This window comes from Bidens hawaiensis, unplaced genomic scaffold (genome assembly GCF_021521415.1).
Source record: "Bidens hawaiensis isolate Kalapana, Puna unplaced genomic scaffold, B.hawaiensis_p1.1 tig00000459_1, whole genome shotgun sequence".
In the NCBI taxonomy this organism is placed as follows: Eukaryota; Viridiplantae; Streptophyta; class Magnoliopsida; order Asterales; family Asteraceae; genus Bidens; species Bidens hawaiensis.
The window spans coordinates 1,160,669-1,177,494 of record NW_027491031.1 but is presented as its reverse complement, the minus strand read 5'-3'; the positions used below and the strand labels follow the sequence as shown (position 1 = coordinate 1,177,494).

General features: G+C 37.5%; 1 protein-coding gene and 1 pseudogene across 3 annotated transcripts; both read right to left on the bottom strand.

Moving 5' to 3' along the window:
* Positions 1-488: 488 nt before the first annotated feature.
* Positions 489-3,391, bottom strand: LOC143629320 (histidine biosynthesis bifunctional protein hisIE, chloroplastic-like; annotated as a pseudogene). Its single transcript, XR_013152931.1, has 7 exons — positions 3,266-3,391; positions 2,386-2,555; positions 2,063-2,292; positions 1,973-2,021; positions 1,210-1,305; positions 979-1,130; positions 489-888 (listed from the first exon to the last, which is right to left on the bottom strand). The product of XR_013152931.1 is annotated as a histidine biosynthesis bifunctional protein hisIE, chloroplastic-like (transcript).
* Positions 3,392-4,575: 1,184 nt separating this feature from the next.
* LOC143630240 (calcium-dependent protein kinase 1-like) lies at positions 4,576-9,834 on the bottom strand. 2 transcript variants are annotated; one of them, XM_077099309.1, is made up of 8 exons: positions 9,732-9,834; positions 8,252-9,080; positions 7,974-8,117; positions 7,288-7,440; positions 7,028-7,143; positions 6,405-6,572; positions 5,536-5,757; positions 4,576-4,876 (listed from the first exon to the last, which is right to left on the bottom strand). In XM_077099309.1, exons 2-8 carry the CDS (start codon positions 9,033-9,035, stop codon positions 4,757-4,759), a joined length of 1,707 nt encoding a protein of 568 aa, XP_076955424.1. In that variant the 5' UTR covers positions 9,036-9,080; positions 9,732-9,834; the 3' UTR covers positions 4,576-4,756. The 2 variants fall into 2 exon arrangements, with proteins under 2 accessions (XP_076955424.1, XP_076955431.1); XM_077099316.1 differs by having other exon boundaries at positions 8,252-9,075.
* Between the last annotated feature and the right edge of the window lie 6,992 nt (positions 9,835-16,826).

Genomic DNA, 16,826 nt, shown 5'->3' with positions numbered 1-16,826 from the left:
TTTCTAACATGTTAAACTTGTTAAGACACAATTTGTCAGCACTACCACGGACCCCACCTCATTAGCCGACTAACGATTGCTACAACACTTGTATTTAGTAACCAGTTAGCAAATAATCATACTCGTGATGAAGTGTGAACGACTAATTGATTCATGTAATAATCATATTTGAGTACTCTTTTTTGGAGAGAGATTCGAGATTTTTCCCCGCAAACAACGAATTCCAGAATCGTCCCTTACAATCTCGTTGCCGGCGATGCGTCTTTTAGTCGGCACGACGAGTTTTTCGTATAAGAAGACGACACGTGTCACCAAACATTGAAACCAGTTGGACTTCTTTGGTGACATACTGACGTATGTTGTCTTATAGTTGGACAAAAACTCGTCGTCCCACCTAAAAGACAGGCGACAAAAAGCAAATCTTTCTTTTAAAAATGGATATTTTGAGAATTTTCGACATATTTTATCTTATCAGTAAATGTAACAGAGTAAAATGATAGCTTATCATCCAGAAAAAAATATCAAAATTCATCTGTTTTTCCCCCAAAGTAACTGTCACATAACTGAAAATTCATTGATACAAAACATCAAAAAAAAACACTACAAAACAAATACTGTTTGATCAGAACACAAGTTCGTTCGCTTAACTTCCAAACACGCGACGAAAACAACAATATTCACTTGACACTTTTCGCTTTGCGACTGTTCTTTTCCTCAACACCTGACTGAGTAAATCTGTGTCTAAGAACCTCGAGAACATCTTCAAATTTCAATCCTCTGCGGATTAACAAAACCATTTCATGATACAACACATCCGCCATTTCTGATAACGTTCTTGACTCGTCTTCACCCTCTTCAAGTGTTCTACAAAACTCATCTGCTTCTTCACTGAAAAATGTCACAATGTATTAATAAGTGAACGTGTCAAAATTATCATTAAAAAAATAAAAGTAAAAAAAATGCATGGCATCAGCATACCGGATCTTTGAGCACAGTAACTTGTCATCAGGCAGTAAACGCTTTGTCTATGATGGTTTGCCTTGTTCATTATTTAACAATTCTTGTTTTCTTTTGGCAAGTGTGGATTCGAGCGAGTATAATGTGGTCAATGCAAGATTATTTTCTTCAACCTTAAAATAAAAGGAAAATTTACGATTTAAAGAAAGTGAAAAATATTAATAAATTGGATCAAGGATAAGTAATGTGCACCTCAGGCTTGTTTAGAGAATCGAAGATGGACGTGTAGTAGCAAGTCTCAGATCCAGTGTGACACGTAGGACCATCGGGTTTCCCAAGATATATAATCTGGATAAATGCTAAATATTTCAGTGTGACAACTGAGAAGATGGATTCAAATGCATTAAAACTAATGCAAGGCCCGTGAACGAACCGAAAGAGCACGAATGGTGCATTTTTGTGTCTGATCGTTTAACTTTAACAGAACAAATGATCAGATACAACACTTGTCTGTCCATTAAGAAAAATGTATGTGTCCATGTTTGTTTGTTAATAATACGGAGTACTAATCTGGCGGGCCTAAAAAATTAATAAAACTAGACTAAATTAAAACAAGTGATATTTTGATTTTAATTTAATATAACTGGACTAAATTGTAATGGGCCTAACAATTTACACGAATAATAAAGGAACAAACTTAAACACACGTAAAATAATAAATGAATGTAGCGAACGAACAAACATCAATGAATGAACAAGACAAGTGTTCATGTTCATTCATTCATCTAAACAAATTAATAGTTTTGTTTGCGTTCATGAGTTCATTCGTTTATAAAATAAACAGACTTAAACGAACTTCCTGTGGAACTGTTCACAGGTCGTTCAGTTCGTTTACATGCCTAACTAATACTAATAAATTATTTAGAAACTTCATTAAAAAAAGAACACATGTCGCATTTTTCATGGGCAGATTGGAGTAGTTTAACTGTTTAAGCATAAAAGAAGTCAAACTTACGGAATCACAATCACAATCAAGGAAAATATCATGAACATCATCATCATCATCATCATCATCGTACTCAGTATATCCCACCAATAGCAATGCTATGGAAAAATATCATGAACATTGATGAAATTAAGAGACGTTTCGCCTTTGGTCCACAATGTTGATCTCGACCTACTATAAAAAGTAGCTTTCTTTGAAGTAATTGTGGTTGCAAGTGCATCCCTGTTTGCAAATCCTTGCATTAATATTGCACCCGAGTCCACATTTTGAGCTATCGCCACAGCCAAACCCTTTTCATCCCATTTCACACTGTCCAATACCAAACTTATCTGAAATTTGTTCACAAAATGATTATGTTTTTATTTGAATTTTTAAAGAAACTAAAGTAATAATGAACTATAAGGTTTAGAATAATAAGTTACCTTAGAATCAAGATGAGTATCATGATCCGGTTTCTTAACGCGAGCTTTGATGGAATAACATCGCTTGTTGGATCCATTGACGGGATTGAAGATGCATTGCCGTGAAGAAATCTTCAGAGATTGAAATCCATTAAAACTTGCAAACGCCATATTAAATCAACTAAATACTCCTGTTAAATAAAAGAATAGTTAGAAGATATCATAAGTAAATTACCGCGAATTAAGCAGCCACTCGAGATTGGCTCGTTAAATACTCGAATAAAGGCGAGCTTAAACGAGTTCCAGCCCGAGCATGAGCTTTTATTAAGGCTCATTTAGTAAACGAGCCTGAGCCCGAGCTTCTATTGAGGCTCATTTAGCAAACGATCTAGAGCCCGAGCATGAGCTTGTATTAAGGCTCATTTAGTAAACGAGCTCAAACCCGAGCTTGACAAACAAAAGCCAAAGCTCAAGCTTTAGATTTACAACTCTAAACGAGCCGATTTCAAGCTCAAGCCGTTCGTCTTAAATTAAAACGAGACGAGCTCGAGCATAATCAAGCTCGGGCTCGGCCCAATTAAAAATCTTGATAACAAAGAAATAATATCATCCTGAAAAAGTCAACATTTTGACTTTTGAGTTCGTATCAAATGCAAATTTGAAATGATAAATGATAATAATAATAAGTTAATAATGCAAAATGTTTGAATTTGATAATCACTTGTTCTAATAACACGTGTAAAATTGATATTAACAGCCTAATTGGTTTCATATTCGTATTCATGTTAAAATGGAACCATAAATCCCCAATTTAATAACAATAATAATAAATTAACGCAAAAGAAATTGACGTAATTAATAAATGTTTTATATAACAAATAAACCGATGATTAATTAATACCTTGGAAGATAAAGGATAAGATAATGATGAATCGACGGTTTACCGCCGCCGTCTCCGCCGCCGTGCCGGAGCTAATTTACACTGTCGTTTGGCATTTCCGGCGACAATAACTTTGTGTGATTTGTTTTTATTATTTTTATTAAATCGACGGATTCCTGTTTGTTTTTATACACATTTTAAATAGGATTGTATTAAAAGAATAATCAACCTTTCATTATATGATTATTAGGCTATGTGTATTAGGCGACAATTTTGAACGAGGGTCGACAACACCCACCCCCACCCCCACCCCGACTATAAAATGGGCGACAAGGGGGACCACACCCTCTTTTGCTGACTGGGCGTCACATGACACAAATCGCTCAATTTTGTAGCCCCCCACTATACATAGCCTAAAGTTTTGAATTTTACTTTTTAACGTAAAGAAATTATTATTAATTTCAAATCTAAATGTTTTTTCTCAAGGTCGGTCTAGTAGTTAATTTAGTATATTGCAATGTTTTCATAACCGAATCAGACAACAAACCGGTTGGGCAACCGGTTCACCAGTCAGACCGCCGGAACGGATTTGACTTAAAAATGCTGGAAAAACAAACTTTCAAAAAAAATTATTTTTAATAGAAAAACCGGTTCAGCCGGTCTGGTTTCCGGTCGGACCGGCCAGTTTTGTGAGAACTAAGCGAGCTGCATAGAACTGGACCGGTCAGTGGACCGAATCCCAGTCGGACCGGTCCGGTCTCAACAACATTGGTATATTGTTAACATTAATGTTAGCAGGGGCGTAGGCAGCTTTTTGAGAAACTAGTTAAGCCGAACCCGTAGAAAAAAGTTGTTTATTGTTATATATTCGTCAATTTCAACTTCGCACCCGTAGAGATTTTGACATCGAACCAGTAGAAACTTTAGCAATATTAACCCACATTTCAATTAAAAATAATTTTATTTGTTCTATTTTTATTGTGTGACTCGTCTGGAACCACTTAACCGGACTAGACAGAAAAACTCGAGCTTTAGTAATAGACAAATCTTGACTACGCCACTGAATGTTAGGAAATCAATCGGGAAGTAGAATACTACTGATGGACCTGACATTTAACTTAATGAGAGCTGACGAGTGCAGTGACGAAGTATATTGGTGGCCCGGGGTGGAGGTAAAAAAGTTTACCATTCATCACTATGTATTGTACAAAGGTAGAAATACAGTTGCGATGACAAACTTAAGCTTCGTGTTCTCATCGATCGTTCTTGCAAAATTTTGCATTTATTTCGTATTTACGCAAGAATAAAGGATTTCTCCAAGGATCCCAAAGACCCTAAAAACCATATTACTCTCTTCAACATTACAAGGTGTATAGCATAATACATAGTAGTGTGTAATACAATTTGCATAATAAGTTCAAACTCAAAACTTGAAACAAAAATTCAATAAAAAAGAAAAGTAAAGTTCTACAACATGAAAATAAAAAACTTAAAAAAAAAAAGAAGATATATTCATAGTTTAAATGCTTCTCTGAACTTGATACTGAAACTATTGTCTAGGCTTTTCTTTGCTGCTGAACCGGTGTTTCCTTGCATCATGGCCACAAACTCGTTGTAATCTATGCGTCCGTCCTGTAAGAAAAAATATTAATAAAAATAAAAATTAAGAACATAAATATGGATATGGTTACAGTCAGAAAGAGCCAAGCCACTCATAAAAGCTTGAGTCAAACCGAGCTTAAACAAGCCCGAGCCTGAGCCCGAACTCGAGCCTATTATTTAGCTTGTTTAATAAACGAGCCCAAGCTGCATATCACTAGGCTCACAAGACTTATTATTTATATAAATAAAACAAGCTTTATTTAATATATTAAAAAAATATTATATATATAATAAACACTAAATTATACATATTATGTTATTTACATTTCAATGCCTCTACCATGAGTGGGATTATATTGGGTACACTTGTTTGTTCATAATTTCATATAAATTATAATTACAATTACATACAAGAAGTCAAGAATAATTAAGTATATAAATTAATTAATAAATAATAAACGACCAGCCAAAGCCGAGCTCGAGCTTGAAAATTTTCTCACGAGTCAAGCTCAAGCTTTGTTAAGTTAAACGATCTGAGCTGAAGCTTATGCAAGCTCGTCTCGGCTCGGATCGTTTACGCTAGTTGGGTCAAACAGGTATCTTGACCCACAAATATTTTATTTGTCAATCTTTATAATTAATACATAAATGAAAATATGGAATTAAATGTAGAATAATTAAGAACTTACATTATCTTGGTCAACGTCTTGAATTAATTCTTCAAACCGAGCCTCTATGCCAAATTCATCACACGCTTGTTGTAGTTCATCAGCGGTTATATAACCGCTTCCGTCTTTATCGAAGTATGAAAATGCAGCAAATAGATGATCTTGTTTCTCTATTTTATTCAGATGCAATGTTGCAGCAACAAATTCACCATAATCAATTGTTCCGCTATTATCAACATCTGCCTGAATTTAGATATTAAGAATTGAATCAGAAGAAATGATAAATTACATGTTTGACTTTAAAGTCAAACAAAATTACTTTTCAACTTTAAAAGTTCAAATTAACACGATTCACCTAACATTTTTACACAAGATTTATATCCATGATGAAAAATATAAGAAGTGCCACCGACATCACAGTTTTAGGTGGAAAAGGTTCAAACTTTTGTTAAAAAAACCGAGTCTTGAAAATACAAGGTTTGACTAAAAACTAGTCAATTCCTAGTATCAGTTGCACTGCTATGCTTTCTATCAACAAAGTCCTTTATTTTTATTTTATTTTATTTAATTTTATTTTTGTAACTATTTTTATCTTGTTATGCACTGGATTAGAATGCATGACAGATTACATGTTTGACTTTTAGAGTCTAACGAGACTACGTTTCAACTTCACACTTACACTATTTACGTAACATTTCTACACAAGATTCATAAACATCATAATGAATATAAATAGCACCACAGACGTAACAGTTTTAAGTGGAAAAGGTTCAAACTTTTGTTAAAAAATGGAGTCTTGAAAATACCAAGTTTGACTATAAACTAGTCAATGAAACCTGTAAGATTAATGAAACCTGAAAACTGAAAACATGTGTTTGGTTAAGGCTTACTGCTTGCATGAGATCATAAATTTCTGATTCTTTAAGATTAGCACCGACTCTTTTTAATCCACTTTTAAGTTCCTCGAAAGTAATTTGACCACTGTTGTCTGTATCAATCATTTGAAACATTTGCTTTAGCCCTGCAATTTCTTCTTCAGATAAACTCTCCGCAATAACCTGCAAAAAGAAATGTTCCATGTGATACCCTTTTGAGTAAAAAAGATTGTCAATTTCAAGGTTTTAACTTGGCCGGTTAGCTAGGCTTGTAAACGAACCGAACGTTCAGTGAATCGTGCGGCGGTAAGTTAGTTTACCTTCGTTCACTTGATAAATGAACGAACATGAACACATTTCTCATTTGTTCATTTATGTTCGTGAGTCGTGACAGTGTTCATCTATGTTCAGTTATGCTCGTCCTTGAACCACTCATTTATAGTCTTAACGAACAAGCATAAACAAACACGAACACGTTCATTTTCTTAATATATGAACACGGACAAGAAACCCCGTTTGTTTAAATGTTCGATTTCGATCATTTTCGGTTAAAGTTAAACGAATAACACAAACACGCTCGGTTTATGTCCGTTAGGTTCATTTATGGAACTAGGTTTGACCTCAAAAGTCAAACTTACCCTAAGAGCCATTTTCTTTAACTTGTTCATAGCTGAAAATTGCTTCATTCGACTCAGAACCGCAGAATCAAGAGGCTTGTCAGGGGCCACACCATCAACTTGAACCCATGGATGACCTTTAAAAAAGTTGCAAGTGTGTTAATGTTTTTTAATAGTAAAAAGTTATTTAATAGTAAAAAAACAATAGAAGGAATATACATATGAAAGTAATAAGATAGTTAAGATAAAAAATTTTAAAAAGATATAAAAATGAAACTCGCATAAAACTTCATAAGCGGTTAATCTTTTTTTCGGGTCCCGCACGAGCATTCTCCTCACAAGATCTTTTGCTTCTTCAGAAATACTTGGCCATGGATCAGATTCGAAATCAAGATCACCTTGCAAGACTTGCTCAAATATTCCTTGCTCCGTTTCTATATACACGTAACAAAGTATTTATTAAAAACAATTAAGGAAAAGAAACTAAAAAAGGGTGCAATTAATAACGATAGTTATATCAGCATTCACAAGTATTTATAAAAATTTACGTCCTGAAATGGAAAACTTCTATTTATGATAAGGGTTGACAGAGTGAGTAAAAAAGTTACCCTTTTTGCTAAATTTAAAAAGTTAAAATTGCCTATTTGTACAACGTCATGGTTAAAATTTACAGAAAATGTTCGCCTTTATGGTAATTCATGAAGGGTATTTTAGACATTTTATCAACAGACAAACACATAAGTTTAACTCTAGAACCAAAAGTTCAAATTTTTCACGGGAAGGGTGTACATGTGGCGATTTCAACCCATTTACTTATGAAAGGGTTGACTTGGTTTGACATTTATCGTAAATGGGTCACATTAAAAGAAATTTAACGCATGCACTCCACCTAATAACAAATTTTGCGATTATTTACGAGCCCAAAGGAGAGGGTATATATCTAATTTCTCAAAACTAATTAACTAACCGGCCCAAAACGGAGGCACTCCACTTAATAGGATGTAAACAATAACCCCTGCACTCCAAACATCTGCTTCGGGACCGTAACGTTTTTTCAAGACTTCTGGTGCAACATAATACGGGCTTCCCACCACGTCAGTAAACGTTTCACCTACAGAAACAAAATCGTCAATTGAAAGCTGAAATGACTATGCAAAAAATTAATAGATTACATAATAACTATTGCATATTTGGATAAATAACTATTGGCATAAACGCAAAATAATTATTCTTCAACATATATACCTGGCTTAAAGAAAACCGATAATCCAAAATCAATAGTTTTCAAAAGTGCATCTTCTTTCTTATCAACAAGCAAGAAATTTTCCGGCTTTAAATCCCTATGAATAACTCCTAACGAATGACACGTTTCCACCACACCAACAATCGTTCTCGTAAGCTCGGACGCCTTTTTTTCAGTATAATGTCCAACTTGAATAATCCTATCAAAAAGCTCACCACCCGCGCATAATTCCATAACAACATCAACCGCCACCGCATCTTCATACGCACCCTTTATTGCTATAACGTTCGGGTGGCCTGCCAAATGATGCATTATTTGAATTTCCCGTCTCACGTCTTCTACATCCTCTTCGGTCAACAACTTTCGTTTCGCAATCGATTTGCACGCGTAATGTTGGCCCGTTGACTTTTCTATACAAAGATGAGTTGTACCAAATTGCCCTTGACCTAGTTTCTTTCCCAAAGTGAAAAATTCCTTCAAATTACCGGTATTTCTTCGTAAAACCGACTCTCGAAGCCCGGCACTTGATACGCGTTTCATATGTGGACCTTTTTTGGGCTTCGCGGGTTGCTGTTCTTGTTCTTGTTTCTTTTCGGGTTTAGGAATTGATATATGCTCGGGTGGTTTGTTCTGAACGGGTAACGGTGATTCGGGTGGTTTGCTATGAGTTGAAGATTGTTCTCCGTTAGGAGTAGGTGGCTCAGTTGGGGTCCGCCACATTGCAGCAGAAACCGATTGAATAAATCCATTTTTGGAAATATTTGGTCCAACACAAGTATTTCCCATTGAGCTTCAAATTTCAATCACTTGTCAATGAAACAAAGATCTGAACTTTATAAAACAAAGCCTATAAAAAAAAGTCAAACGGTCAACCCGACTACAACTGTTCTAAGATTGGCAAAACAAGATCAAAATATTACTTTTCAAGAAACCCTTTTCTTGTTTTAACAAAAAAGATCCAATCTTTCACTGATTCTTTAGCTCAAATGAAATAAAGATTTAAACTTTACCAACAACCAACACAAATAGAGTCAAGCACACTTCAATTGACTCCAAGATTGGCAAAACAAGATCAAAAGACTACTTTTCAAAAAAAAAACAACCCTTTTCGTGTTTTAACAAGAAAATCCAATCTCTCACTTATTTTTTTAGCTCAATGAAACAAAGATCTAAACTTTACCAACAACCAACATGCATAAGGTCACCCCACTTCAATTGACAACAAACTAGTCAAAATCAGATCAAAATCTCTAACTCAAATCACCAAGAATCAAAATCAAGATTCAAGTAATTGGCAAGAACACATGAATTGGCAGATAATCAGATCAAGAACTAAAGAAACTAGAAGCATATTATCCACATAAATTAGGGAACAAAAGGGTAATCAAAAGTCAAAGAAACTAATGCTAAAAACATGGGAAATGGTCGGAGCGTGTAAAATGGTATGTGATAATAAGAATAAGAAGACAAATGAATACTAACCAGATAGATAGATAGCCGGAAGAAGTGGGCTAAAGGTTGATGAAATTAGTTTAAGGATTGATTTGATTTTCAACCCTATGGATGATGGTCATGGATTGGATTGGATTGGATTGGATTGATTGATTATACACGTTCTAGTTCTCTAGTCTTATAAAAATTACATCAACTTTATTTAATATATTTCCTTTTATATTTGTTTGGTATATCGGTTTTTATTTATCTTGTCTGTCGTTTTTTGGTTGTTATCGGTATTATTTAGCGAATTGAGTATTGTTGGTCTTATATTTTAACGTATTTGTTCATAAGGATCCGTGACTAGCAAAATCCTAACGTCGTTATTTGCGAGTCGCCGGAAAAAGTCACATTTCTTTTTTGCAGGATAACTCAACATGAACATAGCCACCACTACCAACCGATTCCGACGATGGTTCTAGGGTTCCGACGACCTCAATAAGTGGGGCTTTTACTAGAAAAAGGTTAAAAGTTTCGATCTAAGGTTACAAAAATGTTTGGTACGAAAATGTTGAGTTTTCAGAAAAAAAAAATATATGAGTTTTCCGGCCAAACACGTTTCTTCGACGAATGGAAAAGCGTTAGGATTCTGTTAGTCGCGGACTGTTGGGAACAAATAAGTTAAAAGATGGGAACGTCTGCAACCAATGCGTTAGTTGGGACCGGCAGCGACCACAAATGATAGTTGGGATTAGTATAAACCAATACACCTTTTTTTGTTTCTATTTTGTTAAGACTTAAAAGAGTTAGGGGTTGTTTGATCTGACTCGGTGTGAGGTAGGTGTGTTTGGTTCACTAAAAATATATTTTTTAATAGTTTAAGAAGTATCTTAATGGTTAAGTTTTAAAAACATGCTAAATAATTCATATACTATCTTTTAATCAGTCAGGTCTGTTGATAATTCAGAATAAGAATGTCAAATAACCCCTTAATATTATTATCAGTATTGGTAACACATGATGGGTTCCTCACAAGATTATACATTCATGTTTATTTTTAAATTTTAATGTTAGAGTAAAAGGATTTTTTTGTGGCTCAATTGTCATTTAAAAGAGACATCTTGGTGACAAGGTGTCTCTCCTATATATAAGATGTTAAAGGTTTAATTATACAAGATGCAGATAGCATGATTTATTAGATGCACAATAGAGTTGTTAAAAAACTCAATTGTCAGAACTCAGAACGTAATTACCTTGTACGAGTGTAATTAATATGAGCCATTGATTGAAGATATGAGCTTTGTCTCTTGAAATAACTGTTATTAAAGGTTTGAAGATGGTATAATGGAACTTGGCAAATTGGCCTAATGAAACCAAATCTAACCTGACACAACACAACACACCGAACCGTATCAAAACCGACTCACTTCTTACAGATCCGGTTTTCGCCTCCACGCACCCAGGCCCGGTTTTTGGGCTGTGCAACCCGTGCAACCCGTGCAACAGCACGAGGCCCAAATATTCAAATGGGCCCAAAGGTAAATAGCAACCTAAATTGATTAAATACATAGCAACACTCAAACACTGAAATGGACATATGAATACTCTCAAAATAAGCACGTGAGAGCCACTCAACCTAAAAGACAACAAGAAACCGGGCCCACTTATTGAAACTAGTGAAGTTTAATTCACAGTAATAATTTAATCACAATAATTATATATTATATAATATATATACATTAACATATATAAAAAATATTATAAACAAAAATACTTTGACGGGTTTATATAATCTGGAAAATAGGACTATGTAATCGGGTATATTCCAAATCACATACACGTCCCAAACCTGCAAAAAAATTTCAAAGGTAATCGCAAACGCCCCATACCCTAATAGGACGGGTATTACCCTAAGAAGAAGACCCAAAATTTATCTCGTACGAGGCCTAAATTTTGTTTATCATTTTCAGGAACGGGCCTGCACCCCCCCCCCAACCCGCCCCGGCCCAATAACTCACATGCCATTTATTTTTCAAAGTTCGTAGACTTGTCAGTTGTCAAGTACTACGAGGAAACATGTTGTGTTTTACTCATAAAAAGTATCCAACACAACTAATGAGTGGAAACACCATATAAGTTTGTAGTAAACATTATAAGTGTTTTGAGGTAGCACTTCACTTAGCATCCTAAAGCAAATTAACTATAGCCATCAATTGTGTTGTCAATGCAATAGATGGATTTCTAACACGGTTGGTGCTTTTTGATGTTGCATAAGTCAACACTCAACACTTCCAAAGCTTATAAATAATGTTATGAAATCTAGAAAAAAAATGGTGATAGTGTGTTGGAGAAATAGTCCTACTAAAGGAATTATAGATTATGAAGTCACGAGTTATAATGAATAGTATAGAGGTAGGTACCAAAAAGACTCAAATACTCTTAAGTACCGCCCGCGGGTCACAGAGGAATCTCTAATAGACCACCCGCGGGGCATACGGATCACCCTCATATCACGATAGAGGAAGAACGTCCTCATACCACGCGCGGAAGCATCCTTGCACCCTCGAAAGTTGTCCGCAGGATAGGACATCAGTCCGCCCAAACGACCGAGAGGAAGTGCCAGCGGGACAGCTGTCACCAACCAATTACCATCTAGAAGAATATCTACGAATGTTACTTGAGGAATATGTGACCTACTGGCCAATGAATAAAGGACACCTGGCCAGGTTGTTATAACCTGCACATGGCCAGGGTGCGATCTGTCCTATCATTGGGCGACACGTGTCCAGGTTGTTATACCCATGCACATGGGACGTATAGCTCAACCTGTCATAAAATGACACGCGTCCAGACGGTTATTGAAGATCTTCTAGAAGAGGACAGTTGGCCCAATCACCTTCCTACGTCCTTCGGCTATAAATACCTTGTCAAACGGTATGAGGTATTCATTCACTCACTTGCATTCTGGCTACACTTAGTCTGTTTACTTCAGTACTTTATCCATTTACGAACGTTACTGATTCTCACGCCGGAGGGTGGTTATAGGAAGACCCCCCTCTTGTCCTTCCTGTAACGAGACTCACGGTGTCTGTTTTGCAGGTTCCGGTCATTGGACTTTGGGAAGTTACACTCATATTTTAGTCATAATTATCGTACTTTACCATGTGGACTCATTGGATCCAGGACCCGTACCCGGGGATCGGATCCGTGTTTCTTCATTGGCGCCATCCGTGTTGGTGTTAGAACTGCATAATTTTGTCTCCGTTGGTTTTTTGGTTCGTTTGATATGAGTAAACTTCTTGAAGGGCCGACGGGAACTCCTGCACCCGATTCACGTGTAACTAACACAGAAGCACCTCCGGGTCTTAGTGTTTTTGCACGTATCACGACTCCAAGTGCCCATGCTCTTTAACGTGTCACTGCTCCGGGGTCATGAATCACTGAGGTAACATCTGGGGGTTTTACCCTAGAAAATGTTACAGCACCAACCGGTCCCACTCCCACAAACATGGGACGTGCCTTGGAACCGGAAGGTTCCAATTTGGGTAATCAAAAACGAATTACGGAAGAGACTCGCCAGAAACGGCCATAATTGGATCTGGAAAATGATTCAGGTGATTCTGATATGGCGAGATCTCATCAACGTAATTCTAGATCCAGAGGAGCATTAACTCCTGAATAGTGGCTCCATGTGCAACAACAAAGTTTGGTGGCTGATTACGAGCGTAGAAAACGTAACGAACGACTTCACGCTCGCACTTTGGATTATGAGGAATCCCCTAGGGGATCTCCTTCCCCTCCACCAATAGTGAGAGGAAGTCAGATTCGTTACAGCCAACAGGCGGAGCCAGAGTTTGGCGAATTACCGAGGCTAAGCCCTCGTCCTCGCATAGACATGCGGATACCATCTTATTTGGACGAGTTTGATAGTTACGATTCATCTTATCACCCGGTAGATTACAGTATGTATACCGGGGATAGTAGGATGAGCTCACAGGCGAGAAGTAGTCGTCCGCATGACATCGTCCGCCACATCGAGTACCATAGCAATGCTGAACGAGACTTCACCAAACCATATCGCCCCGCGGATTTCGCCGAAAATCAAAGTTCATAGCAAGCATTGCCACAGCACCCTTTCCTGTTAATGCTAAAATACCTACATCGGTAGGTCAATACAATGGTATGACTGATCCAGGTGATCATCTCCAGAACTTTGTGGCGGTAGGCGGTGTTAGTGGTTGGACGCTTCCCTATTGGTGTCACATGTTCGCGTTGACACTAACAGGAGCAGCAAGAGAGTGGTTTGAAAAGTTAACTGACAGTGAAATTTCTAGCTAGAACGATTTGGTGAAAAAATTTTCTCAACAGTTCAGTCAGCAGAAGAAACATACGCGAGACCAATCAGAAATTTTAGATGTCGTTCGTCGCGATAACGGGTCTATAGAAGATTTTATCACCAGGTTCAATGACGAGAGCTTGAACATCGGTGGAATTAGTAAAGACATGCTTCGCGGTGCCGTTGGCAAAAACGTCAAATGTGATGATTTAGTCCGCACACTTACTGGCAGAGATGGAATGCCAAAAGAGTGGGACGATCTCATGACTGCAGCAAAGGTGTATGCGAACACTGAGAAAACATTAAGAAGTGGTAACTCAAAGCAAAAATTTAAAAGTCGAGTTTCAAAATCCAAGACCAAATAGACAGGCTAAAGGCCCTATCTGGTCAAGACTTCAGCCAAGTACGGAAGCACCAAAACCATTTGATGCATGATCCCTCCTAGGTAACAAAAACAAAGCGGGACCCTCGAACCGAGGTCCCAATAATTGGACTCCTCTTTCAAAGACTCCCGCCGAAATTCTCACCACGGAGAATGTGAATTTTAGAAAACCTCAGCCACTGACGAGAAGGTCATTCCTTGATCCGAAAAAGCGTTGTTCGTATCATGATGACATTGGTCATAATACGAATGAGTGCAGAACATTAAAAAATGAAATTGAAGCGGCTGTAAAGTCTGGAAAACTTGGACACCTGGTAAAAGGTGGGAAACCTGACTATGGTAAAGCTCCCGCACGGGATATCCAGGGTCCGAGTAAAAAGCAAGTCAGAGATTTAAACGTCCATATGATACAAGGCGGATACGATACAGGGAAAAAGAGGAAGGAATCTGATGATGAGGAATGGAAGAATGAGCCAGTGATCTTTCCTCTAATCAAGGGGGGCCGAATAACAAAAATCCCTTGATCATCACTGCCCTATTCGGACACTACCGTTCCCAATACGTCTTCTTCGACACCGATAGTACTTCGGACATTATGTATGAACAATGTTTTGAACAGATTGACGAGGAAGATAAGGAAAGATTAAAACCTATCCACGCTCCAGTATCGGGGTTCGGAGGGGAAATAATGCATCCGCGAGGTGTAATTTCATTTCCAGTCACCTTAAGTGACGGAATTCATTCTATGACCGAAGAGGTCGAATTTTTGGTTCTGCCAGCAACATCAAAACATGGCATTATTCTTGGACGAGAAACGATTGGTGACTTTATTGCTCATCCGTCCACGGCACACGGTGCAGTAGGAGTTCCAACTTGCACTGGCATAGCAATAATTCATGTTAATCGGCACTGCTTTGCAGCCGAGAGCTCAAAACCTAGCAAGATTCCAAAACAAACTGTGAAGACTGAACCAAAGAAATGGGTTTTGAACAAAAAATTTCCTGATCAAACTGTAACAATAGGACCTGCTATTTCCGAGATAGTACGGACCTTTTTGAAACAATTATTATCGAAGAATATTGATGTTTTCGCGTGGCAACCCGCGGATATGACCGGTGTCCCGCGGAATATTGCGGAACACAAATCAAGGGTAAACCCGTTGTTTACACCAATTGTTCAGAAACAACGTAAGATGGGTCCGGAACAAACAAAAGCAATGAACAAGCAAGTCCAGGACCTCTTACAAGTTGGAATCATCCGACCAATTCGTTATCAGACCTGGGTTGCTAATCCAGTTATTGTCCCCAAAAGCAATGGGTTATGGCGGATGTGTATTGATTTCAAAGATCTAAATAAAGCATGTCCCAAAGATTGTTATCCATTACCCGAAATAGATCTCAAGGTTAATGTCGTGGCACCATTCAAATTCAAATGCTTTCTGGATGCCTACAAGGGTTACCATCAGATCCGCATGGCAGCGGGCGATGAAGACAAAAAAGCATTCCGTACTGATCAAGGCACCTTTTGCTACAGAATGATGCCTTTCGGACTAAAGAATGCGGGAGCCACATATCAACGATTAATGGACATAGCGTTCAAAGATCAAATGGGTCAGAATTTAGAGGTGTATATGGATGATCTCATAATTAAAAGTGTTGAGGAAGACCAGATGTTGAGAAATATTGAAGAGACTTTCGAAACCTTGAAAGGTATTAACATGAAGCTGAATCCGGCTAAGTGCTCATTCGGAATGGAAGAAGGAATGTTTCTTGGAGTGATTGTCACAAATGCGGGCTTCAAAGCTAATCCGGATAAAGTTCAAGCTATAGCTCGTATGCCTTCTCCTTCTTCCCTCAAGGAAGTTCAAACACCCAATGGTCGATTGGTTGGTTTGAATCGTTTCTTGGCAAACCATGCAGCCAAATCTCATCCTTTTATCTCAACACTAAGAAATTGACTTAAGAAAGCACATTTCAAATGGACTGCGGAAGCAGGACAAGCTTTTGTGGAGGTTAAAAAATGTTTGATGGAATTTCCCACGTTAACAACACCCTAAGTGGGAGAACCTTTAACGTTATACCTATCGGCTTCAGACATTGCCATCGGAGCTGTCTTTCTGACAGATCGAAAGAACGTCCAAACGCCGATCTATTATGTCAGCAGAACGTTATCGGACCCGGAAACGAGATACTCCATGCTTGAGAAACTTGTTTTAGCACTAGTATATGCTGCCCGACGTCTCCGCAGGTACTTTCAAGGGAAACCTAACAACGTTTTAACTGGATACAAGCTCAAAAACGTTCTCAGTAAACCAGAATTGTCTGGGCGATTGGCTAAATGGGCCATCGAGCTATGTGAACATGCAATAGAATACAAACCTAGGCCAGCAATCAAAGGGCAAGTGTTGGCGGACTTCGTGACAGAG

Coding starts and splice junctions, on each gene's coding strand:
- LOC143630240 (XM_077099309.1), bottom strand. CDS start 9,035: ATGGGAAATACTTGTGTTGGACCAAATATTTCCAAAAATGGATTTATT. Junction 8,118..8,251: donor ATCGGTTTTCTTTAAGCCAG/GTATATATGTTG, acceptor TTGTTTCTGTAG/GTGAAACGTTTACTGACGTG. Junction 7,441..7,973: donor AGTGCCTCCGTTTTGGGCCG/GTTAGTTAATTA, acceptor ACGTGTATATAG/AAACGGAGCAAGGAATATTT.